The 27915-nt window shown below is 45.4% G+C and overlaps 2 protein-coding genes across 4 annotated transcripts in view; one reads left to right on the top strand and one right to left on the bottom strand.

Moving 5' to 3' along the window:
- The first annotated feature begins 1144 nt into the window (after positions 1-1144).
- Positions 1145-27915, top strand: part of ANKRD44 (ankyrin repeat domain 44) — a 295573-nt gene continuing 268802 nt past the window's right edge. The window contains exon 1 of one of the 3 annotated variants that reach the window (XM_084779451.1): positions 1145-1602. In XM_084779451.1, the coding sequence (XP_084635577.1) occupies positions 1387-1602 (216 nt within the window). In that variant the 5' untranslated portion in view covers positions 1145-1386. Of the gene's footprint in view, positions 1603-27034; positions 27306-27915 lie in introns of those variants that run through there. The other 2 variants (XM_084779452.1, XM_084779453.1) reach the window with 2 other exon arrangements.
- On the bottom strand, positions 25711-27233 carry LOC311596217 (uncharacterized protein; the record flags this gene model as incomplete). The annotated part of the gene is made up of 2 exons (XM_084779480.1): positions 25711-25730; positions 26079-27233. One exon carries the CDS (start codon positions 27231-27233, stop codon positions 26730-26732), a length of 504 nt encoding a protein of 167 aa, XP_084635606.1. The 3' UTR covers positions 25711-25730; positions 26079-26729.

Raw genomic sequence — 27915 nt, 5'->3', positions numbered from 1 at the left:
TCAGCATATAGAAGAGTCTACCAGCCCTTGGAATTCCCCTGTGTTTGTTGTAAAAAAGAAGTCAGGCAGCTGGAGGATGATAACGGATTTGAGAGCAGTGAATAAAGTAATTCAACCAATGGGTCCTGTACAGCCTGGAATTCCTTTGCCTTCCTTATTGCCTAAATCTTGACCTATAATAGTAATTCATTATTACTATTTGTTTGTTTGTTCACAATATTTTTGCATGAGAAGAATAGGGAAAGGTTTGCTTTTTCAGTACCTACTCTGAACAGCAGTGGTCCAATGAAGAGATACCATTGGAAGGTATTTCCACAGGGAATGTTGAATAGCCCCACTTTATGCCAATATTTTGTGCAACAACCATTAGAAATAATTTGTTAATAGTTTCCTCAATCTATCATTTACCATTACATGGATGATATTTTGTTGGCTGATTCTGATCAGGATACTTTAGAAAAAATGTTTAAGGATACAAAGAATTCTGCCATACTGGGTATTACAGATAGCTGTAGAAAAAATACAAAGAGGAGATTCAATTACCTACTTAGGCTGTAAAATAACAAACAAAAAAAATTCAACCACAAAAGGTGCAGATCCATAGAGATCAGTTGCAAACTCTTAATGACTTTCAAAAATTAATGGGAGATATTAACTGGTTAAGGCTTACAATTGGATTAGCTACCTATGTGTTAAGTAACTTGTTTCAAACGTTATAAGAGGATTCAGATTTAAACAGTCCAAGGTGTCTAACAGTTGAAACAGAAAAAGTAGTTAATTCTGGTAGAGCAAAAACTACAAAGGGCATATATAGATAGAATTGATCCTAAACTTGGTTGCATTCTGGTAATTTTGCCTTCAAAACACCCAACCCTCAAGACAGGGTCTCTTTGTGTTAGCCCTGGCTGTCCTGGACTTGTTTTGTAGACCAGGCTGTCCTGGAACTCACAGAGATCCACCTGCCTCTGCCTTGGCTGGGATTAAAGGTGTGCACCACCGTGCCCGGAATTAAGGGAGTGGTGACCTACCCAGCTAAGATTCCACTGTGTGAAAAGGAATTAAACAAAAACTTAGGTTCAGGTATGGTGGTACATACCTTTAGTCCCAGCACTCAGAAGACAGAAGTGTGCAGGTCTCTGAGGTCAAGGTCAGCCTGGTCTACAGAGCAAGTTCCATGACAGCCAAGGTTAGGCAGTGAAGGAAACCATGGAAAACAAAGCTGGTAAACATGTGATAACAAGAGGCCCATGTTCCAGGCACAGCAAGCAGCAGAACATGACAGCATTGGCCTTGTGGTTCTGGCTTTTAGAGTCAAGGATAGAAGAAAGGGGTTATGGAATCTCTCTCTACGACTAAGGACAGCTGCTGTGGCGGGGGTGTCCGTTCATGGAGGCTGTGCAGGAGAAGCCTGGATTGCCTGGAGACTCCAAGAGGTTAGAAATGACAGGATTGTGGAATGCCTGCCCAGGAGAGCTGCAAACAGGGAGTGGAACCAGACCAAGAGGGAGACGTGTGTTGCAGTCAACAGAGCTGAAAGGAGGTGGAGATCTGAAGAACGTTTTGTCACCTGACGTGGAGGTGCAGAGTCTGGAGTTTGCCCAGGTGGTTTTTGGTCTTGCTTTGGTCTGGCATTTCCCCACTGTGCTCCTTTCTCTATGTTTTGGAATGGTAATATGTATCCTGTACCATGACATGTTGGAAGTATGTGATCCACTTTTTGATTTTGGTTTTACTTGGATTATAGTAAAATCATGAGATTGCATGAATCTCAGAAGAGACTTTGAACTTTTAAACATTGCTGAGACTGTGATAAGCTATGGGGACTTTTGCAGTTGGACTAAATGAAGTTGGCATTACATCATGGCTACACGCCTGTGGGGGCCAGGGAGCGGGATGTGGTGGTTTGAATACGTTTGGCCCCCATAGACTCATATGTTTGAATGCTTGGCCCGTGGGGAGTGGCACTATCAGGAGGTGCAGCCTTGTTGGAGGAAGTGTGTCGCTGTAGGGGAAGTCTTTGAGGGTTCCCATGCTAAAGCTCCACCAAGTGTGGAATTCAGCCTCCTTCTTGCTAGCTGGGGACATTGAACTCTCAGCTCCTCCAGCTCCATGTCTGCCTGCACGCTGCCATGTTTCCCTCCCACGATGATAATGGATTAAATCTCTGAAACTGTAAGGCAGCCCCAGTTAAATGTTTTCCTTCATAAGAGCTACCTTGGTCATGTTGTTTCTTCACAGCAATAAAACCCAAACTAAGACAGACTCAGTCAGTGGTATTTTATAGAGCAGCACAAATGAACCCCAGAGCCACAGATACATTTATAGGTCTAACATACCTCCACTTAAAAAATTTTTTTTGGTGGGATGGTAACGGAATTAAAAAATTTAGGAAAAATGATTTAACATATCAAAACATTTTCATTTAGTAATTTATTTCATTTTGTTGCTTGTGGTGCTAGGGACAGAACCCAGAGCCTCTCACACTAACTAAGTGCTCTACAGCCCCAAAGACTTCTTAATTCTACTGGAAATCAGTGCCTTGGGACATCTTTCCAGGAGTTTAGCAATTCTATCGACCCTGCAAATTTTCTCCTACTGATAAATTCAAGCAAAATTAAACTCATCTTGTTTAGTGTGTGTGGGGGGGATGCTACCTGTCACCCCATTTCTAGGAAAGAGGTCTACGTTTCGACATAGGAATTAGCATGTCAGTGCCATAGATGCCCTGCCCTAGATCTGGGCTAAGCAGAGAGCAGGTTGCATGTGAGTCCCTGGCTGCAGACACATCTGCTGGTGCACACTAAGGGTGTGTTCACATGCAGGATGGTGTGGTTTGCTCTTTGTTGGATTTCTCTGAACTGCCTCCTAGCTTAATGATGGCCACCAGGTGCTCTTCAGGACACAGATGTAAAACGGAAATGGTGGGGAGGGACACTAGGGAGATGTTGGCCAAAGGGTGTGGCTTTGTGAAGAAGGAATTCATGGGATCTGTATGTATTTGAAATTCTGTGTATTCTAGTTATGAACAGGTGGAGTGCTACTGCCAGGAGACACAACACATTCCACTGAATTGGAAGCTCAGAACCCTCTGGCTACTTGGGGGCTTCTGATGCTCTTAAGCCAATAGACTATGAAAGAAATAATAGTGTTAAGAGGGGTGGCTGATCTAGATTGTCAAGGGGAAATTGGAGTACATTTATTTTTATTTTATGTGCATTGGTGTTTTGCCTGCATTATGCCTGTGTGAGGGTGTCAGATCCCGTGGATCCAGGCTTATAGACAGATGTTAGTTGCCATGTGGGTGTTGGGAATTGAACCCAGGTCCTCTGCAAGAGCAACTAGTGTTCTTAACTGCTGAGCCATCTCTCCAGCCTCGAGTTTTAAGTTTAATTTTCCATTTGTATTTATCTTATTTAAAATTTATTTATTAAAACTAAAACCAATTAATTGTATATGTCACTGCACATGTGTGCCACAGGGCATGCTTGGAGGTCAGAGGGCAATTTGTGGGAGTTGGTTATTTCCTCTATGTGGGTTCGGGAGCTCAAACTCAGGTTGCTAGGCAGATAGTGAGTGCTCCTCCTGACCAAGCCAGTTCTCCAGCCCTTATTTATTTATTTATTTATTTGGTTTTTTTGAGACAGGGTTTCTCCTTATGTTTGTTTTTGCTTTTTTTGTTTATATTGTTTTCTAGTTTGCTTTAAGATTTTGTTTTCTTGCTTTTTTTTTTAAAGAGATTTATTTATTTACTGTTATCTATACGGTGTTCTGCCTGCTTGTACACGTGCAGGCCAGAAGAGGGCGTCAGATCACATTATAGATGGTTGTGAGCCACTATGTGGTTGCTGGGAATTGAACTCAGGACCTCTGGAGGAGCAGTTAGTGGTCTTAACCTCTGAGCCATCTCTCCAGCCCCTTATGTTTGTTTTTAATCGTCATGTTAATTGTGTTTACGTTCCTCAAGTCCTCCTTAGCTGCAGCCTACTCATAATTCCCTGGGCTGCCTGGCTCGGCATGAGGTCTACAGTGCTACTCTGTAGCCTCAGTTTAGATTCTACCACACCCGCAGGTACAGAACCGCTCTGTGCATGGCCACAGAGAATGAGTTTGGGGTAGAAAAATTGAACCTCCTCATAGCTACAAGAAGGGAAAGCGCCGGGCGTGGTGGCGCACGCCTTTAATCCCAGCACTCAGGAGGCAGAGGTAGGCGGATCGCTGTGAGTTCGAGGCCAACCTGGTCTGGAAAGGGAGTCCAGGACAGCCAAGGCTACACAGAGAAACCCTGTCTCAAAATACCATTAAAAAAAAAAAAAAAAGAGGAAAAGCTTCTGCAGGAACTCATTTGAAAACAATAACTTAAGCATATTGATTTTGTGAAAGAATAGCCAGGATTCAGAACCAGTGAGGACACCGTGGTAGTTCCGTGGCAAACATTCACAGTGATCTATAGGAACTTGCTAAAATGAACATATGTCTAAATACCTTTTAAAAACCCACAACATATCACAATGCTAAAAGCAAAATTTATTGCTTTGCATGCCTAGAATATCAAGTATGTGTTAACATTTTACTACGTACGTGTCTAGATTTCTATCTACATTTAGTAAGTAATTCAAAATTCCTCTGAATCTATTGTTAGGTTAAGGATTTTTGCTATGGAAAACTGTTTATGTAAGAATTAACTGCCAGGACAAACTGGAAGATGTTCTGTCTTTAAAGACATTCTTTTTTAAGAAAGATTTATTTATGTTATTTTGTGTGTGTGTGTTTTCCCTGAATGTATGTATACAAGTATGTATGTATGTATGTATGTATGTATGTATGCGCATCATGTACATGCCTGTTGCCCACAGAAGTCAGAAGAGGGCACAGCTTGCCCTTGGAACTGGAATTACAGATGGTTCTGAGCTGCAGTGTGGGTGCTGAGAATCAAACCTGGGTCATCTGGAAGAGCAGCCAGTGTTCTTCTACCGAGCCATACCTCTGGCCCCTGAAGACATTCTCGATGATGGAATCTTCTTGTTCTGGCAAGGGATACTGTAGTTGTGGAAGTTATCTCACAAATAATTTTTATTTTATTTTTTTTAATTTTAAAGACAATATTTATTAAAAGCTTTAGAGGAAATAAAATCACTATATGACATTTATTATTTTTTATTATGTTTTTTCATTGAAAAATAAAATCATTCACATTACATCTCAATTGCTATCCCATCCCGTGCATCCTCTCATTCCTCCCTCCCTCCCGCTTTCACTCCATTCCCCTTCCCTATGACTGTGACTGAGGGGGACCTCCTCCCCTTGAATATGATGCTAGGGTATCAAGTGTCTTCTTGGTAGTCTGCTATCCTTCCTCTGAGTGCCATTGGGCCTCCCGATCAAGGGGACATAGCCAAATAAGGGGCACCAGAGTTCGTGTGAAAGTCAGTCCCCAGTCTCCACTTAACTGTGGAGAATATTCTGTCCCTTGGCTAGATCTGGGTAGGGGTTTGATGATGACTGCACATATTGTCCTTGGTTGGTGCCTTAGATCAAGCAGAGCCCCTGGGATCAGATCTGTCCATCATAGTGTTCTTCTTGTAGGTTTCTAGGACCCTCTGGATCCACCTATTTTCCTATCTCCTATATTTCTCCCACCTTAGGATGTCCTCACCACTATCCCATTTTCCTGGTAAGTGAAGACTTTCATGAGACATGCCCCTTGGCCTAGTGTCGAGATATAAGTGAGTATACACTATTTGAGTCTCTCTGCTTCTGGGTTAGCTCACTCATTATGATCATTTCTAGTTCAATCCATTTGTCCACAAATTTTGGAAATTCCTTGTTTTTAATAGCTGAGTAGTATTCCATAGTGTAAATGTACCACAGTTTCTTTATCCCTTCTTCTACTGAGGGACACTTAGGCTGTTTCCATGTTCTGGCTATTAGGAATAAGGCCATTATGAACATAGTTGAGCATATGTCCTTGTTGTGTGGTGAAGCATCTTCTGGGTATATTCCAAGGAGTGGAATAGCTGGGTCTTGCGGTAGCCCTATTCCCAGTTTCCTGAGAAAGTGTCAGATAGATTTCCAAAGTGGCTGTACTAGACTGCATTCCCACCAGCAATGAAGGAGTGCTCCTCTTTCTCCACATCCTTGCCAGCATGTGGTGTTGCTTGAATTTTTGATCTTGGCCATTCTGATGGGAGTAAGATGGAATCTCAGAATTGTTTTGATTTGCATTTCTCTGATGACTAAAGACGTTGAGCATTTCTTTAAGTGTTTCTCAGACATTTGATATTCCTCTGTTGAGAATTCTCTGAGCCCCATTTCTCAGTTGGATTATTTGGTTTGGTGGTGTTTAATTTCTTGAGTTCTTTATATATTTTGGATATTAGACCTTTGTCAGATGTAGGGTTGGTGAGGCTCTTTTCCCAGTCTGTAGGCCTTTGCTTTGTTCTCTTGACAGTGTCTCCTGCCTTACAGAAGCTTCTCAGCCTCATGAGGTCCCATTTATTAATTGTTGACCTTAAGGCCTGGGCTGTTGGTGTTCTGTTCAGGAAGTTGTCTCCTGTGCCGATGTGTTCCAGGCTCTTCCCCACTTTTTCTTCTAACTGATTTAGTGTCTCTGGTTTTATGTTGAGGTACAAGTAATTTTAAAATGATGGTTTAATAAAGTTATAGCCTTTGATTAAATGCTAGAAAGTGCCTTGAGAAACCACAGTTTGAACAAAGCTGACTCAAACTTCAGTTAAAAAATGAGCTTGGCCAACCAACCCAACCGTCTTGCACTTAAATGGCTCTCCAGAGGGTAGTTCAGCAACCAGACCTGCTGTTGTCCTGACACTCTAATATAGTTCCAATTGCAAAGAAAGGGACAGCCAGAGGACCAGAATGAGGGAGGAGAGGAGACAGAGCGAGGGAGAGAGAGAGAGAGAGAGAGAGAGACAGAGACACAGAGACAGAGACTTGAAAGAAGACATACCACAAAATTAAGTAAACTATTGAGTAAAATAAATTTACAAATGATTGGAAGATTTAGCCACGCCTCTTGGGTGGTGTTAAAGAGTCAATGGGTTGTTGTTTTAAAGGTATGATAATGACATTGTGTATATTTTTAGAAAAGACTCATTTCCTTTTCAAGACCTACATTGAATGTTTGCTGATGAAAGGATGAGATGTGTTTCATTGCTTCAGTAAAGGGATGACATAATAAGTCATGGAAAAACCTAGAACTCACCAAGAGCTGATAACTGTTGGAACCAGGTCATGGGTAAGTGGGAGTTCTTTCTGCTATTTTTCCTACCTTAGAACCTGCTCTGAATTGTTTCCCCTTCTTTCCTTTCCCCCACTCCCTGGGCTGGGGGTTGGATTCTGGGCTCCATGTATGCTAGACTGGCCTCTACCACTGCGCTGCACCCCTGGCTATGCTAAGTTTGTTAGTTCCTTCGTTCATTCGTTCGTTTGTTCCTTCCTCCATTTCTTCCTTCCCTCTCCTTGCCCTTCAACACTTATTTAATTATTGAGGGAGGGTTTCATTGTCACTGAGTGCTGGAATTAAATGCATGTACCACAATGCCCAGTTCTGTTCCAAATATTATATTAGCTGGTTCTTTGAAAAGTGTTTGGTCCACAAAGTGAGTCCAGGACAGCCAGGGCTTCACAGAGAAAAAAACCCTGGTCTCCAAAACCACCACCGCCACCACCACCACCAACAACCACAACGAAGAAGAAGAAGAAGAAGAAGAAGAAGAAGAAGAAGAAGAAGAAGAAGAAGAAGAAGAAGAAGAAGAAAAGAAAGTAAGAAAAGAAAAGAAAAGAAAAGAAAAAAAGCCCCAAAGCACTGAGTTGTAGTGATATCCAGGGTTGGGAGAAGAGAGTTGAGTCAGTAAAATGCTTTCTGGGCAGGCATGAGAACTCAAGTTTGGTCCCCAAGACCCTTTTAAAAAAAGAGTGTGGTGGCATGCATGTGTAATTCCTGTGCTGGAAATGCAGGGATAGAAAGATGTCTGGGACCAGCTAGCCTCTCCCTGTCAGTCACTGAGTCCCAGGCCAGTGAGAGACTCCATTTCTAAAAACCAAGGTGAATGGCACCTGAGAACTGATACCCCAGACTGAGCTGCGACCTATGCACACACTCATGCACACACATGCAGAACAAGCCCTCAAAGCCGCTCTCTTAGGCTCGTCTCCAACTTTAAAGAAGACGCGTCTCCCCTTTCATCTTATATTTTTCTTTGTGAGCCCAGCCTCTAATGGCTGAGCCATCTCTCTACTCCTACCCTTTTATCTTTAACTAACCAATTTGGCTGGTCCTGGCCTTGCAGGCTTGTAATTCCCCCTATTTGAAGTCTGAGGTGAGAGCAGAAGTTCAGAGCCAGCCTGGGCAACTTAATGAGAATCTGGAAAGAAAGGAGGGGTGGGGTGTGGCTAGGGAGGGAGTGAGCACAGCAATAAAGAACACTTGCCGTGGTGAGGCCCAGGGGGAAAGGATTTTTTTTCCCCTTTTGGTCAGTTTTGGTCAGTACCATACATCTTATTAAAAAGTCTCTTCTCAACTTTTTGTAGCTCTAAGATTTTTTTTCTTTTAATTACCAGTGGGCACTGTATTTATCAGACGGCCTTATGAAATCTACTGCACACCTATTGATTGTGAACTTTTGATTATTTGATCAATGTATATCACAGGGTAAAAAATTAGATAAGTAAAATCTATTTGTCTTTCAATGTCTTTTTCTCTCCTTTTAATAACAACACCTTGAATTACATTTATTGTGAAACTTATTTATTTATTGTATATGTGCGTGCAATGCATTCACAGTACATCTGCACGCAAATATACACTTTCTGGTGTGTGTGTGTGTGTGTGCATGTGTGTGTGTGTGTATGTGTGTGTGTGTGTGTGTGTGTGTATGTGCATGTGTGTGTGTGTGTATGTGTGTGTGTGTGTGTGTGTGTGTATGTGCATGTGTGTGTGTGTGTATGTGTGTGTGTGTGTGTGTGTGTATGTGCATGTGTGTGTGTGTGTGTGTGTGTGTGTGTATGTGTGTAGGTCAGAAGATAAGATACCTTGTGGGACTTGGTTCTTTCCTTTACCACACGGCTGAAGAGTGAACTCAGGTCCTCAGGCGTGGGAGCAGGAGCCTTTATCTACTGAGTCATGTGGCTGATTGAGTCCTTAACTTTATTCACCCACACAAAATTATCAAATTAAAGTGAACCTGTTGGCACTATACAGTGGGTACTTTTATCGTTCCTGGGCTGTCATTATTGGTGTCACCTCATGGCCTACCACAGGCGAGTCCTCAGGCCTAACCTCTACCTGACAGGAGAGAGAGAGGGAAGTGCAAAAACAGCCCGGTTTTTTATTAATTAAAATACTTTATTTTATTTTATGAATATTTTGTGTTTATGTACCCTGAGAATGCCTGGTTCCTATGAAGACCAGAAGAGGGCACTAGATCCCCTGGAACTGGAGTTACAGATAGTTGTAAGTTGGTTGCCATGTGGGTGCTGGGAATTGAACCCAGATCTTTTGAAAGACAACCAGTGCTCAAAACCATGGCGCCACCTCTCCATTCCCATGGTTTGTTCTTTACTCTCATGCACAACAGATTTCCACATCTTTGTGTGGAATTGGCATAGCGTGGCCTTAAGAGTTGACAATGTCATTTGGGATGTGGAAAGCTACTGGTTTGAAAGTGCTAAAGACTGTGCCCAAGGCAGGGTGTTTTCCCAAGAGACCGTGACGCTCAGCCGACCCAGGGGAAGGCAAGGGTGGTGGCAAGGTGTGTGACTTCATCCAGGCCATTTGTGAGATGCTTCTGTGGCACTCCAGATTTCAGCAGGGATTGGAGCAGGAATAGATTTGGACTTAATGTCACCGTGGGTTACCAGGGCTTGAGGAATTAGAGCCTATAACCTACCTGGGGCTTCAAGGCTGACGTCAGAAGTGACTGTGAGCACGTCAGTCATCCTACAGATGTCTTTTTTTTTTCTAAAGATTTATTTATTTATTAGGTATACAGTGCTTTGCCTGCATGTACACCTGCACACCAGAAGAGGGCAGCACATCTCACTATAGATGGTTGTGAGCCACACCATGTGGCTGCTGGGAATTGAACTCAGGACCTTTGGAAGAGCAGACAGTGCTCTTAACCTCTGAGCCATCTCTCCAGCGCCACTACAGACTTCTTAATGAGCTTGTGAGAGCTGATACTTCCTGGGTGTCTTTTCCACTCTGAGCCACACACTGGCAACCACAGAGTGAGAAATGGTGAATTTTAAGCGTGACTTCTGTTTTAATGTTGCATGTGGCCCTTAAAGAGCTAGTTAGTAAATCATATTTCTTTCTTATTTATATAAAAATTGAGGGGACTTTCCAATGGGGTGGATCATCACGGTTGATATCTACGGGGTGGAAAAACCCGGCTGTATCTCTGTGTCTCTGAATGTTATTGACTGCTTTTCAAGCACCCCCTGAACCCGTAGCTAGAGCTGGCAGAGTGCTTTCCTGCTGAGACATGTGTCACACACATGGTCCCCATTCAGTCGCTAGCAAGGGTTTTAAATCTTGCATTATAGGAGTGAGATGCTTTCCAAACAGCTTATTGAACTATTTTGAAAAGGTTCTACCCAAAACAGGAAGTCACCATGCGTCCCAAATCAAGTGAATTTGAACTTGAGAGGCGTTGGACACGGTTCAGAGCTCTTGCGTTGTCATTGAATTTGGCTGGTTCTAAATCAGGATGCCGAGGAGCTCCTACTTTCTAATTCTTTTTCTGTGCTTGTAAGTGCAAGGACAAATATTTGTGTGCACATAAACATGCACACTCCTTATGCGCTCCAGGACAGAGACTGGAAAGAATCTCTGCTTGCATGAATTTAGGAAGGGAAGACAAACAGCCCTGTGGCTATAGACCTGGAAACCCAGAATGTGTGACGTTTAATATTCTGTAAGCACAGTATGAGTAGGTCCTGTTCTTTGTCACTTGCAAAAGTCACTAAAAGGGAAGACGTGTAGAGCTAACAGTTCACTTTAAAGATGATTTAGCATATTGCCTTTTAAAAATGACGATTTTCCCTTTTGTCAGTATGTATGTATGTTTGCATGGGTGTGTGCACATGTGAAACTGTGGGGGCAATAGGTTGATATCAGGGGTCTTTATTGATCACTCTCCATCTTATATACTGAGTCAAAGTCTCTCATTTGATCCCAGAACTAAAGATTCAGCTAGTCCATGGAGCTAGCTGACTCTGGGATCTCCTGTATCCTCCGCATTTGCGGTGGGATTACAGGTGAGCTGCCATGTACAGGAGTCTACAGCCTCACCTTTTAGAACTAATTTTCAGGGGCTGGGGTGATGACTCAGTGGTATGGGCATGAAGACCTGAGTTCAAATCTCCAGCACTCACTTGAGATCTAGGCATGGTGTCACCTGTCTGTAACCTCAGTTCTTGCGCGATGGGGCGGGCAGGTGGATCCTGAGTGATTGCTGGACAGCTCGCCTGCCCCAAAGGACAAGCCCCAGGCTCAGAGAGAGACACTATCTCATAAAAACACAGCAGAGACGTGATCGTGGAAGACCTCTGCCATCAACCTCTGATCTCCACAAATGCCTGTACAGGTGAGCGCTACCCCACCCCCCCATGTGCACAGACACAGAGTTGAGTCACCATACAAAGTAACTGTCTCAGATAGGGTTTCTATTGCTGTGATACCATGATCAAACAGGACTTGGGGAGGAAAGGGTTTATTTAGCTTACATTTATGGTCCATCATGAGGGGAATTCAAGGACTCTGAGGTAGGAATCAAAGCTGAGGCCTTTGAGGAACGCTGCTTAGTGGCTTGCTTCTCGTGGCTTGCTCAGCCTACTTTCTAGTGTAACTAAGGATTACCTGGCTAGGAGTGGCACTGCTCTCCTCTAACCCCCATCATCCCCCTGCCCCCCCCCCCCCCCGTCCCTCCCCACAGCCCCATGAGGACAATCTAATAGAGGCATCGGCTCAACTAGGATACTTTCTTCATAGATACTCTAGGTTTGTGTCAAGTTGACCAAAAAACAAAACAAAACAAAACAAAACAAAACAAAAACAACAACAAAGAACAAACCAACCGGTATACTAATGGACTTCATTATGACATTTAATATATTAACATTACTCAAAGGATGGCTTTACAAGGAATGAAAAGCATATATGTTGTTTGTTATATAGAGACTAATACAACATAGATTCGTCTTATGATTTTGGGGGAGGGTTAGGGACTAAAAGGGAGAGTTTAAAATGGTCCCAATTTGAAAACAGCAAAAAACCAACAGCTGCTATGTACTGTACTTATTCAGCGGATGTTGAAATTGTGTCCGATGACCTTGTGAATAATTAGGGTGAATCCTAAGCGATCCCAGCATAAAAGTTTCCTCGTAGACACACCCCGAGGTTGCTTCACGGTGATCCTAAATGCCATTAAATTGACCATCAAGAGTAACTGTCCTAATGGCCTACATACTAGAGGGACCGAAGCCATATTATGTGACATGCGTGCTTGGGATTCAAATGACAGCTATGAAACAAGCCACATCCCGAAGGGGATTAGAGTAGAGGGGCAGAAAAAATAAATTACCATCACTGAAAAATGGGGTGTCTAACAGCAAAACCCCAAATCTTAAGGCAAAGAGAGCAGAACTGACTGTGTGGGAGGGGCTTCCAGGCCAGGAGCTGTGGCTGGACCACAGCTGGAATCAGGACAATGGATGTCAATTCCTCTCCACCTTTATATATATATATATATACACACACATGTGAACCATTATTTTTTATTTTAAAAAATTACTTACTTTTACGTGTATGGGTGTATGGGTGTCTTCTTGCATGTAGGTCTGTGCCACATTCACGCAGTGCCTGCAGACACCAGAAGAGAGCAGCCTATCCCCCGGAGCTGGAGCCACAGGTGGTTCTTAGGCCCTATGTGTGTGCTGGGTAGTCTGGAAGAGCAGCCAGTTCTCTTGACCACTGAGCCACCTATAAAGCCTGGTATGTGAGACTTAGGTACAAAAATTATAATGCTACTGGTCAAACACCAAGGTAATATAAGCTTTAGAGACCTTTCTTTGCAGAGTGGCAAGTTAGGATGGACTTGTTTGCATTAAGACGTGTTTGACCTCTTTGGGAACTAGGGACCAACATTTACACAATTGCTTATCAGTCTAATGGGCATGCCAGTTATAAAGAAGAGAGCCACAAATCAATGCTAAACCATAAACCTAATTTCCCCATAGTAGCTCAACAGCCACTTTTACTAGAGGCTTTTGGGCCCTGTTTCTGTTTTGGTTTCATTTGGCAAGATGAAGTCCCTGAAAACTTTTTTAAAAAATTATTTATTTATTTTTACTTAAAAAAATAACATTTATTTTTACTTTATGTGCATTTGTGTTTTGCCTGGATGTATGTCTGTGGGTGTCAGATATTGGAGTTATGGACAGTTGTGAGCTGCCATGCGGGTGCTGGGAATTGAACCCCAGTCCTCTGGAAGAACAGTCAGTGCTCTCAACCTCCGAGCCATCTCTCCAGCCCCCCTAGCAACCTTCTAAATGCAGTACTTAATCAAATTCCTCTTCTGCCTCTGAAGGGCACGTGGCGGGGAGATATATTTCCAGGCTTGAGACTGTGAGGGACGCTGCTGGGCAGTGGAGAGGCTGTGGGGCAGTTCACTGCAAAGGCAAACGTTTTAAGTCAATGCTCTGTTTAAAAGATGTGTGCAAAACCGAGCCCATGCCACGCTATTCCATGAGGTTATATAAATAAACATGGGGATGCTGCTGCAAGTTATTCACTATCTTAAATGACCTTAACTTCCTGAACAGAAAGACAGATACGCTGGATACCTAAGCCGGTTTAACCCTGTGACTCCCGAGCCACAGCCATGTTTATCAAGATGATCCATCAATATGGTTCTTTTTCTTCCTTCCTTCCTTCCTTCCTTCCTTCCTTCCTTCCTTTCTTTTTTAATATTTATTTATTTATTATGTATACAGTGTTCTGCCTGCATGTACACCTGCACTCCAGAAGAGGGCATCAGATAACATTATAGATTGTGAGCCACTATGTGGTTTCTGGGAATTGAACTCAGGACCTTTGGAAGAGCTCTTAACCTCTGAGCCATCTCTCCAGCCCCACCCCTTTTTAAGTTGGTAAATAGCAGGCTTAGACATGATGGGCTTTGGCTTGAATTCAGGCTATTCTCTGGGGCCTGGAAGTCCAATTACTGCTGCAGACTGAGAAGCAGGCCACTGACAAGGTGTCTCAGGCCCGTAAATGGAAGAAACTGAGGCTGAAGCAGGCCAAGGCTGAGATGGACAGTACCATGTGCAGGGCCAGAGAGAGTTCATGATGACGCCACAGTTCTGGGGTTCCAGGCAGCACAAGGCGGAGGGCACCCCGGTAAAGATCACCACCCTCCAGACTCACTTCTGGCAGAGCAGAATAAAATCCTGGATGACCTCTTGGCTTTCCCGTGTGTGTGTCATCTATCCAGAAATTCAAAAAAACCATCTCATAGCCAGGCGTGGTGGCGCATGCCTTTAATCCCAGCACTTTGTAGGCAGAGGCAGGCGGATCACTGTGAGTTCGAAGCCAGCCTGGTCTACAAAGCGAATCTAGGATAGCCAAAGCTACACAGAGAAAGCCTGTCTCAAAAAACCAAAGCAAAGCAAACCAACCAACCAACAACAACAACAACAACAACAACAACAACAACAACAACAAAACCCCCTATCTCATAAGAGACTTGAGGATGGAAGTGTCTGCTCTGGGTGTTGTTACTGGAGGCATGCTCATTCGCCGCGAGGCGTCCACCAGGCACTGAACTATTCCCCATGCCACAGTAGGTCCCTCCACTCCTTGGAGAACAGCAGATCTGGTACTTATTATAGACTCAGTGCTTACTTAAAGTTTTGTCTTTTTCACCCGTGAGTCTTTGATGAGTCTACTTGTCTGCTTTTCTATGTGTTCAGTCAAGCAACATGTACCAACATGGCCTTTCTCATTCTTACTCTACTAGGGAAAGATTCTTTGAAGAAAGAAAGGGATTAAACTCTTCCTTTCATTGGGATTTATCTATGAGAAAGTAATAAAAATAGTTATTTGCAACTTGTATGAGGTGGGAAGCAGCCACCTTAAAGTTGCCTATTTTGGCTAAGGGTCAAAAAAAAAAAAAAAGGAATACTGATATAGTGTCGAGGCTGCTACTAATGGATCTTTAATTTTTTTTAAAAATTTTAATTTATTTGCCTGTATTTTATGTGTGTTGGTGTTTTGCCTGTATGCACGTCTATGTTAGAGTATCAGATCTTGGAGCTACAGACAGTTGTGAGCTGCCATGTGGGTGCTGGGATTTGAACCCAGGTCCTCTGGAAGAGCAGTCAGTGCCCTTAACCTCTGAGGCATCTCTTCAGCCCCTACTGGTGTCTTTTAATCCTAATTACTAGATGATGCGATGCAAGGACTTGTTTGTGTTGTTTTGTGCACTGGCAAATTTTGAAAAGGAAGATTTTAGGGGCTAGAGAGGCGGCTTGGAAGTTGAGTGCTTACTGCTTCTGCAGAGTACCTGGCTTCTTGTCCTAGAATCCACGCCAGGCTGCTAACACACCTGTAACTGCAGCTCAGGATGATCCTGCGCCTCTGGCCTCCAGGGCCACATGTGCTCACATGAACACACTCAGTTAAAAATAGCTTAAAGCTTTCTCATGCAAAAAAGGTTGATAAAGATCAGCAACTTGGTCTTTAAGAAAGAAATATGATATATATATATGTATATATGTATATATATATGTGCATGTCTTCATATAGCTGAAGAGGAAGAAATATTTTTACAAATGGCTTGGTCACTAAACTCACCTGTCCCACCTTTTGATTTCGCCCATTTTGGCTCAGGAACAAGGCTTGGCTGTGTGCTCACTGCATCTGCACAAGCTCCTGTACATGATGGGACAGGAAGTTGCTGCTGCTCATGTTTTTCTCTGCTTACCCAGTTCCTTTTCATTTCCCATTATGACAGACTCACATCCGTTTTTCTTTACCCAGGTACCTCTTTCTTCCGGCTCTTAAGCGTTTTCATACACCCTTTGTTCAAGCTTCTGATAGCAATGAAGATAGTAGCTTAACTATGTTAAATGATTCACTCAGGTCCATTCATTAACGTTTTCTTTTGTACTATGCATCTACAAAGTACCAGATACTGTGAAATAAGCTAGAGACACAAATGTTGCTTAAACACAGTCTCTGTTCTAAGGGAGGAGACAGGAAAGAAAACAGGCAGTTATAGGACCGATGGATAAAGTCTATAACAAGGCTAATCAGTGGGTGCTAACCTTAAGGAAACTCCTAATCCAAACTTGGGGGTTGTGTGAGTAACTAGGCTCCATCCTGAAGGACAAGTAGGGCCCAAGGAAGATGACACTGGGGTGTGAGATCCCAGATAGGAAACACGCGTATGTAAAGGCTTAGTGTGAGAAGAAATAGGATCTACCAGAGGAACTGATAACACAGTGATTGAGAAGGTCACTTGGAGCCAGTGGATGAATTGTTGATTTGAGTGGGGACAAGTAAGGGACCCGATGCCTCACACCCACAGGCGTGGCAAAGCCCCTCCCTTATCCATCTAGAATGCCGACTGGCTTTACCTCATTCAGGCAACCACAGCTGCGGTGAGGTTGCGAATGTAGCCGTCGTGTCACGGTCGGAAGAAACTGTTTTGTGCTAGTCCTCCTCAGTCATTGGCTCTTACAGTCTTTCTGCCTCCTCTTCTGAAATGTTCCCTGAGCCTTGGAAAAGGTGAGATGCTACAGATGTCCCATTGGCAGCTGGACACTCCGCAGATGCTTGTGCTCTGTGCTTTCAGCCAGCTGTGAGTCTTTGTATTTAACTGCTGTCCACCGCACAAAGATGCTTCTCTGATGAGGACCAAAGGTGTCACTAATCTATGGATATAGAAATGCAGCTATGATCATTTATAAAAGTAATAGTAGTAGACTGTGATAATCTAAGGTTTTTGGCCACATTTACATGAGTTTTCCAGAAAGTGGTTGGTTGCCCCTATAATAGGCATCCCATTAATGTACCTGTGCACATGTGTGTCCAGACTGCAGCTCATAGGGGTCACACCTGTTGATGACGCCGCTCCTCCGGTGGCCTGCATAGGACTGGCTGGCTGTAAGGAAGCTAGCCATCAGGAGGAAGCTTGATTTCTCCAAGTACTGTGACCAGAGTGTGTGATGCCTTCAGCAATGGGACCTTATATCGAGTTCTAGTGAGCGGCTAAGGGCAACGCATTGTTTTGCAGGTCTCTGGGGGCATCCTCCTCCCCAGCCTGACAGTAGTCTTTGCATTTGGCACATCCTGGGAGGCTCATTAGCCCTCCTGCAGGGTAACTTCAATTTTAATCCCTTTATATGTGGTTGTGTAATTAAAAGTTTATAACTGATTTATATACAGCCTTTTCCGACACTCTTTGTGTCCGTCAGCCTTTTCTCACCCTCTCATCTTCCCTACCCTCCTCTACATTTCACTATTAAAAATGTTGAAAAGTATTCCATAGTGTATATGTACCACAGTTTCTTTATCCATTCTTCTATTGAGGGACACTTAGGCTGTTTCCATGTTCTGGCTATTATGAATAAGGCTGCTATGAACATGGTTGAGCAAATTTTCTTGCTGTGTGCTGGAGCATCTTCTGGGTATATTCCAAGGAGTGGAATAGCTGGGTCTTGAGGAAGCCCTATTCCCATTTTTCTGAGATAGCACCAGATAGATTTCCAAAGTGGTTGTACTAGTTTGCAATCCCACCAGCAATGAAGGAGTTTCCTCTCTCCCCACATCCTCGCCAGCATGTGGTGTCGCTTGAATTTTTGATCTTAGCCATCCTGATGGGTGTAAGATGGAATCTCTATTAAAAACAAGGAATTCCTGAAATTTGTGGATAAATGGATTGAGCTAGAAATGATCATAATGAGTGAGTTAACCCAGAAGCAGAAAGACTCAAATGGTATATACTCACTTATATCTGCATATTAGCCCAAGGGGCATGTCCCACGAAAGCCTTCACTTACCAGGAAACTGCGACAGAGGAGAGGACATTCTAGTGGGACTCTAGATGAGAGAAGCATGGGAGAAAGGCAAAGTAGAAGGACCCAGAGGGTCCTAGAAGCCTACAAGTAGAACATTATGAAAGGCAGATTTGGGCCCAGGGGTCCCGCTCAAACTAAGGCACCAGCCAAGGACAATACAGGCGGTAAACCTTAAGCCCCTACCCAGATCTAGCCAATGGACAGAACACTCTCCACAGTAGAGTGGAGAGTGGGATATTACTTTCTCACATACTCTGGTGCCTCACCTTTGACCATGTCCCCAGGCCGGGGAGACCTGGCGGCAATCAGAGGAAGGACAGCAGGTTACCAAGAAGAGACTTGATACCCTATGATCATATAGAGGGGGAGGTAATCCCCCTCAGGAACAGTCACAGGGGAGGGGAATAAGGGGAAATTGGGAGGGAGGGAAGAATGGGAGGATACAAGGGATGGGATAACCATTGAGATGTAACAAGAATAAATTAATAAAGGAGGAAAAAAAATTTTAAAAAAATGTTGAAAAGCTGGGCAGTGGTGGCGCACGCCTTTAGTCCCAGCACTCGGGAGGCAGAGGCAGGCGGATCACTGTGAGTTCGAGGCCAGCCTGGTCTACAAATCGAGTCCAGGACAGCTAAGGCTACATAGAGAGACCCTGTCTCAAAAAACAAAACAAACAAACAAAAACAACAAAAAATTGAAGTAAACTAAACAATGTAGTAAAATAAGACATAGGATACTGAATAGACTTATTAAAATACTAGGCTATGGTTACTGCAGTACTAGTGTAGCCGTTCTCAGAATTGCCTCTTAGTGGGTACTTTTGAGTTTGGAGGAGCCTTACCTGCTTTTCATAATGAAAGGAGATAGTCCAAGCATTTGCTGGATAGAAATTAGTGGGCTAAAGCATTTTAAAACATGGACTCCCAAATGTCCCATTGTTTATTTGTGTCGGTGAAAAATCTGTTAAATGATCTGATCCTGAAACTAAGCCCATTTTATGTATAAGCCTAATATTTTGTTTTAAAGTTTTAATATACAGTGATTTTTTTTTAGGGTTGTAATTATGTTGTGTAAGCCAGTATCTAATCAGGAAAAGGGAAACAGACCACTGTCTGTCTGTCTGTCTGTCTGTCTGTCTATCTATCCATCTGGTTTCTCAAGTTAGAGTTTCTCTGTGTAGCCTTGGCTGTCCTGGACTCACTTTGTAGACTAGGCTAGCCTCGAACTCACAGAGATCCACCTGCCTCTGCCTCCCAAGTGCTGGATTAAAGGCGTGCACCACCACTGCCTGGATTTTTTTTCACCTTTTTTTTTTTTAACACAATAACTTATTATGGAGAATTACTTGTGAGGCATCAGAGGGCTGAAGAAAACAGCATGCAGAGAGTCGGTAACTTGCAGAAGCAGCTGTAAGTAACAGGGCTTAGGGGAGAGGCCCCTTTCCAGGTCTTTATTATCTTCTACCTGAGAGGCCTGAATCCAGTTTTGAGGTTATTTTTTTTTTTCTCTCCCTCTCACTTTACTTATTTTTTAAAATGTGTTTTAAATAGGAGTAGAATCACATCACTTTTTCATTTCTTCCCTCCAGCCCAGGGGTTTCCAGCCTGTGGGTTGTGACCCTTTGGGAAGTGGACCGACCCTTTCACAGGGGTCACCTAAGACCATTGGAAGACACAGATAATTACATTGTAATTCATAGCAGTATCGAGATTACAGTTAATAGTAATGAAAATAATCTTATGATTGGTGGTCGCCACAATATGAATAACTGTGTTAAAGGGTTGCAGCACCAGGAAGGTTGCAGCCAACTGCTCTAGCCCCTTCCAGCCACCTCCCTCCATGTCCTCCCACTCTCAAGTTGATAACCCCTTTCTCTTTGATTGTTACATACATGTGTATGCAAAGAATATATAAAATACAACCCGTTGAGTCCATCTTTGTTATCTGTCTGTATATGGTTTCAGGGCTGGCCATTATGCACTGGACGCTTAGAATTATAGCTGTCCCTAAGATAGGCGTGGAGGCTCATATCAGTAATCCTAACTCTCAGGAGGCTAGTGCTGGAGGACTGTCATGAGTTAGGGGCTAGCCTGGGCTACAGAGTGAGCCCCCCCCCTCTCTCAGAAACACAAAACAAATAAAAGTAGTTTTCCATAGGCTTCTCCTATAAAGCTAAGAGCTACCCCAGAAACTCTAGAACACAGCGTCCTGTCTGTATACCCACAGTGCTCTCTGTGTGGCTGTCTGTATACCCACAGTGCTCTCTGTGTGGAAGCCGGCCGACTTCCTGTTCATAACTGGAATCAGATGTCCAGAGCCGTAACCTCTTCGTTGTCTGTTGCTCCCATAGAGTAGGGAAACTGAAGTGGCTTAGTATTGGTCTTGACCTTATGATTCAATGAAATCGTGACTTTGATCCCTGCTGGAAACATCCGTTTGCTGGGAGTTAAGACCTCCGACCCTGCAGAGCTCCGGTTACAGGTACTAGAGACAAGAATGGCGGGGCTGTAACGGGTGCAACGAGGAGACGAAACACCCCTACCACTGTCCCATCACCCCACACCGCAGTCTCGGATCTGTGCGTTTGGGGGTAACTGTTGCTGGATGTTGACTCCGCGGTGCACAGTGCCCTTGGCCTTTAAGAGGGAACGTGAATCTTTCTCATGATTTGGCTTAACCGCTGTCAGAGCTCAGGCTTTAGGAGCCCGGTCCGTCACGTTTTCAGGTCAGCTCTGCCTGTCCGGTCTGAGGTCAAGGATAAAACAGGCAAATTGCATTTGTATGACTCCATTCCTTGTTATTTATAAAAACCCACATCCCAAATCGTTCGATTTTACCAAATGAAGACTCAGGAGCCAGACGCTGGGGTGAAAGCCTGCTAGCTCAGAGAGGCAGAGAAAGCGCCCAGCTGACCTTCCTACTCAGCTCACATCCCTGAGGAAAAAGCCTTTTCTTACTCAGCTCACGTCTCAGACGGAAAAAGCCAAAAAGCCAAAAGCCAAAGCTCCTCCTCCTCCACGCTGCCTTAAATCCTATTCTCTCAATGTCCTTCCTTTCTGTTTAATACCTACCGGCTGGTTGCCTGCTCTGCCTCTTGACCTATGGATGACTTTATTTACCCCTGTGTACAGAAAGCTCTTGGATTAAAGGTGTGTGCTAGGGCTGAGCCACACCACAACTAGAAACAGTTTCGTTTTTATTTTTGTTTTGCAGTTCACAGTCTCAGGGCTCACAATGGGATCAAATATCTTGCGACAGTGTCTTTATTTTCTCTGCTGTAAAATGGGTCTCTTGGAAAGAAGTAATATTATGAAGACCATAATAAGCTTAAACTACGTTCTTGGGTGGTCGTACTGCATAAAACATTTTGCGCATATAAAGAGAATCAATATCTACACTATATGCCCACTCTATTACGGATAAATGACTGTCCCTCCATGACATTACGGCAGCAACTGGTACCATGAAACTAGTTTTTTTTTTTTTAAATAGGAACTCAACAGTTAATTTTGTTAGACAGTGGCCTTACTGCAGAGAAGCCCAGGACATTGAGGCTGGCATGGACTTTATCGGCTCCATCGACTTTCATATTAACAGACTCTAGCTAAGTTTCTCAGACCGCCCTTAGGTTCCTGGTCCTCTTTCTTGTCTTAGCATCCTGAGTATCCAGTATTGCTGCCACCACTTCTGCCTACTATGGTTTCTTTGATCAGGCACCTTTGAGCAGGGGAGAGGGGGAGAGAGGTCAGCTCTACCTGATGTGCCATCCCTTCTCAACAGTGAGCGTTTTCGTGGGACACAGACACCCTCGAACTTTCTGAAGGATGGATGCATTCCTCCTGATCTCCTTCCCACCGACCTTCTCGTCTTGCCTGCTTTTATAGGCTGCTGACTATTTAGTGAAATAACCCACAGTGATATGTGCGTGAATACAAATCTATGTCTCTGACCACCTCTCAAGCCAGACAGTGACACTCAGTTTGCTGCCAGACATGATTTGCATTGAGAAAACTTTTCACTGGTAGGGTAAGCGGGGGCCTGACAGCTTGTGCTCATACACTGAGAACTGTCTATAAAACTTTGCATTAGTTTAAAAATCTTTAAGGAGACAAAAAACGTTGGTAGTGATTATCAAATGAATCTAAGTTACCTGCTAAGGCAACTTAGGCTTTCCGAGCCTGCCCAGTCTCTCTCCTATGCCAGTTCTGTGTTGGGGACATTGCCCTGGTGTGGACTTAGTCCCATGGCTGGTGGGTCAGAAATACCCAGTTCATAAGATGGTTGTGAGCCACCATGTGGTTGCTGGGAATTGAACTCAGGACCTTTGGAAGAACAGCCAGTGCTCTTAACCTCTGAGCCATCTCTCTAGCCCCATACCCAGTTCATAAGAGCAGCTGAGGCAGCAAACTTGTCTAGTCAAATTCAGTTAGCAGGGGGGGGGGGCAGGCCCCCCCTTTCTCAAATGGATTAGTTATCTGCAGAAGAGGAAATGCTTTGCTTTGGAACTAATGTCTTCTTGATAGCTCATTTAATCAAGACCACCAGAGGCTCCACGCAGCGTCTCTATTTGCCACAAATCTTTATTTTCTTCCTCTGAGTTACAGGGGCCTTTTCTCATTCCTAACAAAACAGCTAGTTTAGAGTTGCTTGATAAACAGACCAAAGCACACATTCAGATATGGTATGCATTGCTTCCTGAGTCCAAAGGGACGCAGCAAGTGCAATATCTCTTTTGCTTGTGGTATGCTTTCATCTGCGTTTTTGCTTCATAATAACGGAGCACCGCTGACTTGCTGTGCTAAAGAGAAAAGGGATTTATTTTGGTTCATGGGGTTCAGGAGGAGCCACATCTACTGATGGCCTTCCTGCCACCAGATCCTGCCGCGGGTGATGGGCGTAGCTCAGCACAGAACAGGGAGTGTGCAGTGTGCAGGTCTCTGCGCTCATCGCCTTTTCCCTTCTTAGCCGGCTGCCAATAATTCAGCCATGAGGTGCCCCTCCCCCCGGGGGTGTCTTTCTCTTCCCTCCAAAGTCCTTACCTTGCGAACCACAGGTGAATTAAGTTTCTACCCTCTCAGTGAGGACCAAAATTTAACATGCAGAGCCACAGGGGACACTCAAATTGACACAGAGTAGTGGTGTAAAGGATGGCAATTTATCTTTTACTTCTCAGGGGATGTCCTGACAGCGTCCAGATCTCCGGACCACCAGAGACTTCAATAAAATGGTGAATTCCCTGGGGTGTACAGCCCACACCCTGGCACACATGTGTCTTGTTAAGGCATCTCAAACACTTCCTTTCTCCCAACATCTGAGGTGTCTTTTACATAGCAATCAAGGCGCGCTTACATTCTCATAAACAAGATTGTATAGGTGACCTCACGGGCGCAGGCCACACAAATTGGAATGGTTTAAAACGTATTTGCTCCCCCAATAGATGTACTCCAGGTGCCTAGCTCTGTGTCCATTTGTTCAAGTGTAGGTACAGCACCGGCTGCAACTGGCACGGCTCTTGGTCGAGTTAACAACAGTTAAACTCATGAGCCCTTCTGCAAGCTGCACAGGCCAAACAGGTGAATCAAATGGGGGAGAGGCTGGGCTACCCCCCATTGCTTGCATGTCCCACAGGTTGTATGGTGGTGGTGATGTCTACAATCTGTAGGATGCAGTACCATCCCTCCCTCCCTATTCTTTTAGTCCATTTATTAATGGCTTCTGGTTGGCCCATCCTACCAGGATAGCATTCACTCTGTGTCAGAGAAGACACCTTGGGATTCTGCAGCCTCGGTTGTATGCTTCAGAATGGACTACTGTGATAGTGCACACTTGGGATGCAGAAATAGAAGGACTAAGAGTTCAAGGCCAGAATCCTAGCAATACCACAAGACACTGCCTCAGAAAGAGAGGGGGATAGTTGAGTGGGTGGGGACTGAATGACTCAAGAACTCATGTGTATGCATTCCCATGATGACCTAAAACAGATCTTGACTGAATCTGTCAAATTACATAATTTATCCGTTGTAGTAACTATAAAATATATCTAATAATGTTTATCATCAAGACCTATAATTATTACAGCGCTAATATCTAACCCACTATCATATTAAAAAAAGACACAGACGCCTGTTGTATTTTAGAATAAGCCTTATTTTACCCGGAGCTGGGCAGGTATTAATCCCCTAAACTACCTTCCATTATCACTCAGCCTCCATCCCATGCTGTCTGCTCTAATCTTGCTAATGTGACTCATCTGGGCTGCTTTGTTTCCTCTGTGCGGATCTGGCCACATTGCTTCTTGCCGCATTCACTCATCCTGGTGGCTTCCTCCTTCTGTACTTGTCCCTATCTAAGATGCGTCTGTCCTGAAAGCCATTGAACTTTGCTCACACCTCCTCACTCTGCCCTGCTCAGGTGTGTAGGCCTTTACTCGGCCAATCAGGGAAGCAAGGTGAAACAGCACTACTTGGGGGGCCTGACAGTCTGCTCTTAAACAGTAGGGATGGGGGGGTGTGTGAGAAGGAGGGGGACAAGCAATTAATAAATACAAAGCATCAGACCATGCCCAGACAGTTATCTCTCTTTAGAAATACAGTTATAGCTAGATAGGGAATTCCCTGTTCTATTTATTTACAAATTTATGCAAAATATTAATAAACAGTCTGATGAACAGTGGCACGAAGAGATGCCTCATGCACACAACAAACAACTGAGTTGTGTTTGAGAAGAGTCTTGGGAACAATGACTTTTGGGGTGTGTGCGTCTGCTTCTCACTGGTTGCCAAGAGGGGGGCCCAGCAACGTGCTTCCTGGGGGGGTCCCCCTTTTCTGCATGAGTTGAATCCCAATCTCTAGGGTAGATAAGGGTAGCTTTGGGATTTAGCTGCTTCCCTAGCTAGAGTGGGTGGATGCTACACAATGGCTGTCACTCCCTTCTCCCCTGACGTGATACCTTGGTTGAGGCACTGACAATGGAGAGGAAGAGTCTGCAATTGTCTGAGTAAACTGTAGAGGCAGGGGTTTGATCTTACCCAGGTGCCTTGTAGTTCTGATCTGCGGTTCAGCTGTCCTGAAGCCTTGCTCCCGTGGCCTGTTAGGAGCCACCTGTGGCTTCTTGGGAGCGCCCCACCTCTCACTTTCCTGTGTAACTTTCTTCTCTAGGGCTCAGCTTTCCCCTTCTTTTAGGGAGCCTGCCCTTAGCCACCAGTATGGGTATGGTCTGGTCTCCTCCTCCTTTTTTTTTCCTTCTGTTTTTGGTTTTTCTTTTCTTTTTTTTTCTTTTGGTTTTTTGAAACAGGGTTTCTCTGTGTAGCCTTGGCTGTCCTGGACTTGCTTTGTAGAGCAGGCTGGCCTCGAACTCACAGAGATCCATCTGCCTCTGCCTCCTGAGTGCTGGGCCACCATACCCAGCTGGTTTTCTTCTTCTTCTTCTTCTTCTTCTTCTTCTTCTTCTTCTTCTTCTTCTTCTTCTTCTTTTCTTCTTCCTCTTCTTTTTCTCCTCCTCCTCTCCTCCTTCTTCTCCCTCTTCCTCTTCTTTTGTTTTTTTGCGACAGGGTTTCTCCATGTAGCCTTGGCTGTCCTGTACGCATTGTAGATCAGGCTGGCCTCGAGCTCACAGTGATTCGCCTACCCCTGCTTCCCCAGTGCTGGGATAAAAGGCGTGAGCCACACATGCCGGCTTGTCTTTTCCTTGTTAAGTACCCCTCCTTGGAACCCTTTATTTCAGTTTGGAATTCTATTACTCAGCAATGGCTGTTTTACGTGAGTGCCCTTTGAGAGTAGGCACCTGGCTTGGGGTTTCTATTGTTTGGGGAAAAAATGAGCAAAACCAACTTGTGGGAGAAAGGATTTATTTCTGCTTACGCTTCCACGGCACAGTTCATCACTGAGAGAAGCCATTGTGGGAACTCAAGGCAGGAACCGAACCACAGGCCATGGGAAAGTGTTACTTACTGGCTTGGTGCTCACGGATTGCTCAGCCTGCTTTCTTATACACCCAAGACCACCCACCCAGGGGTGGCAGGACTCACAGTGAGCCAAGCCCTCCACATTAATCACTACTCACAAAAGCCACAGGTCAATCTGGAGGGGTCATTTTCTTAACTGAGGTTTCCTCTTCTCAAAGGACTTTAGCCTGTACCAAGTTGAGTTAAAAAACTAGCCACCAGAGTATCTTTTCTACTTATGCCCCATTTTTCTCTATGACCTGTTTTTCTCCATGCTTAGCCACGGCCTGAATTAATAAGTGTTTTTCCAGATCTCAGAAATGCCAACACTTACTACGGATTGCTACCACTGTATTAGAAGCCCATGGATAACCCCCTCCAATCCCCCGTGTGCATGCAACTTACGGGCGTGTAGGAACAAACCAGCCAGGACTGTGCAGTAACTTAGGACTTTTTTTTTTGCTTCTCAGTACCACCTCCAGCCCCAAGCCCAGGATATCAAGTTAGGGTAGTGTGTGGTTTAGCTAAGAGGTGGCTGGAGAAATTGAAATGAAAGGCCCAAACCTCTGTTCCCCATAACCGCTATGTGTTAGAGAAATACTGGAGGAGTCCTCCTTCCATTAAACAAAGAGACTGTCAGCTCTGCGCCCAGGTGGCAGAAATTTGGAGCGCCTGAGCAATCTGATTAGAGAAGAGGTTTTAGGGAAAGGGGGTGTGACGCAGTCCGCTGGGGGAAAGTTGGTGGCCAGCTTTCTCGGGCCCCTGGGGTTTGTCTGCAAAGGGCTTGCCCATCCGTCGCGTGCGCGTGGGTGAGACCGCTGGGGAGGGTCGCCGTCAGCCCCCACGCCCCCTCCGGCTTCAGGCAGAGCTGGGGTGCAGGTGCGGGAGGGCGCAGGGGCCGAGGGCTGCGAGGAGCCCCTGCGGGCGGCAGGAGGCAGCGTCGGCCCGGGCGGCGCGAAGCAGCGCGCGGTGATGTCAGTGGCGGCCCAGCTGGCAGCGGCCGGCACTTCCTGTATAAAGGCGGGCGGGCCAGGCTGCGGATCCCGCGAGCCGGGGTTGGGCTCTGGGCGGCAGGCGGCGGCGGCGGCGGCGGAGTCGGAGTCGTAGGAGGGCTGTCACATTCGGGAGCCGGGCTCCTGGCGCTTCTCCGGGCCGTCCCTTCCGTTTTCCCGGCTCCCCGGCGTGACATCTGCGGAGCGGAGATCTGTATGTGCGCGCGCGCGGGAGAGGAAGAATGGCAGTGCTCAAACTCTGCGACCAGGTAGGGGCGCGGGGCGCGGAGAAGGGGGCGCGGCGGGCGCGGAGCGGAGCGCGCCCCGGGGCTGTTTACGCGCAGGCACGAGCGTGCACCGCCGGCCGCGGGGCTCAGCTCCAGCGCAGTCTTCTCCCTGGGCCGTCGCAAGTGCGCGTTCGCGGCTGGAGAGGGTCGGCGGGGTGCGGGAGTGGCCGCCGTGCGTTGGGGGCGCGGGCCGCTGCCGCCGCACCGGGGGAGGGGGAGCCTCGGGCCGCGCTGCGCACTCAGGAGCAGTCAGCTTAGGGCTGCCGGGGGGTGGGGGTTGGGGGGGGGGGGAAGGCAGTCAGCGGGGTCAGGAAGGAGGAGAAAGGTGGGTGGCGCGGGAGAGGCTCGTAGCCTGGACCTCTCCCGCGTCAGGAAAGACTGGTCCGGATTCCCGCTCTGGTATGGTCGGCTGTCTTCATGCGTTGGATAAGACACCCCGACTTCCTCTTTAGTTGCCCAGAGGCTGGGTGAGGGGTGCGGGACTGGGGTGCGGAGAGTCATGCTCTCGGCCTGGCTCTCCCCAGTAGGAGGTAAAGTCAGGTCCCAGGCTGAGTTTGTAGGCATTGGTGCCCCGTCAGCTTTGTTGCTTTTC

This window comes from Acomys minous (genome assembly GCF_964271855.1).
Source record: "Acomys minous genome assembly, chromosome: 4".
In the NCBI taxonomy this organism is placed as follows: Eukaryota; Metazoa; Chordata; class Mammalia; order Rodentia; family Muridae; genus Acomys; species Acomys minous.
This window is presented reverse-complemented; position numbering and strand designations above follow the sequence as displayed.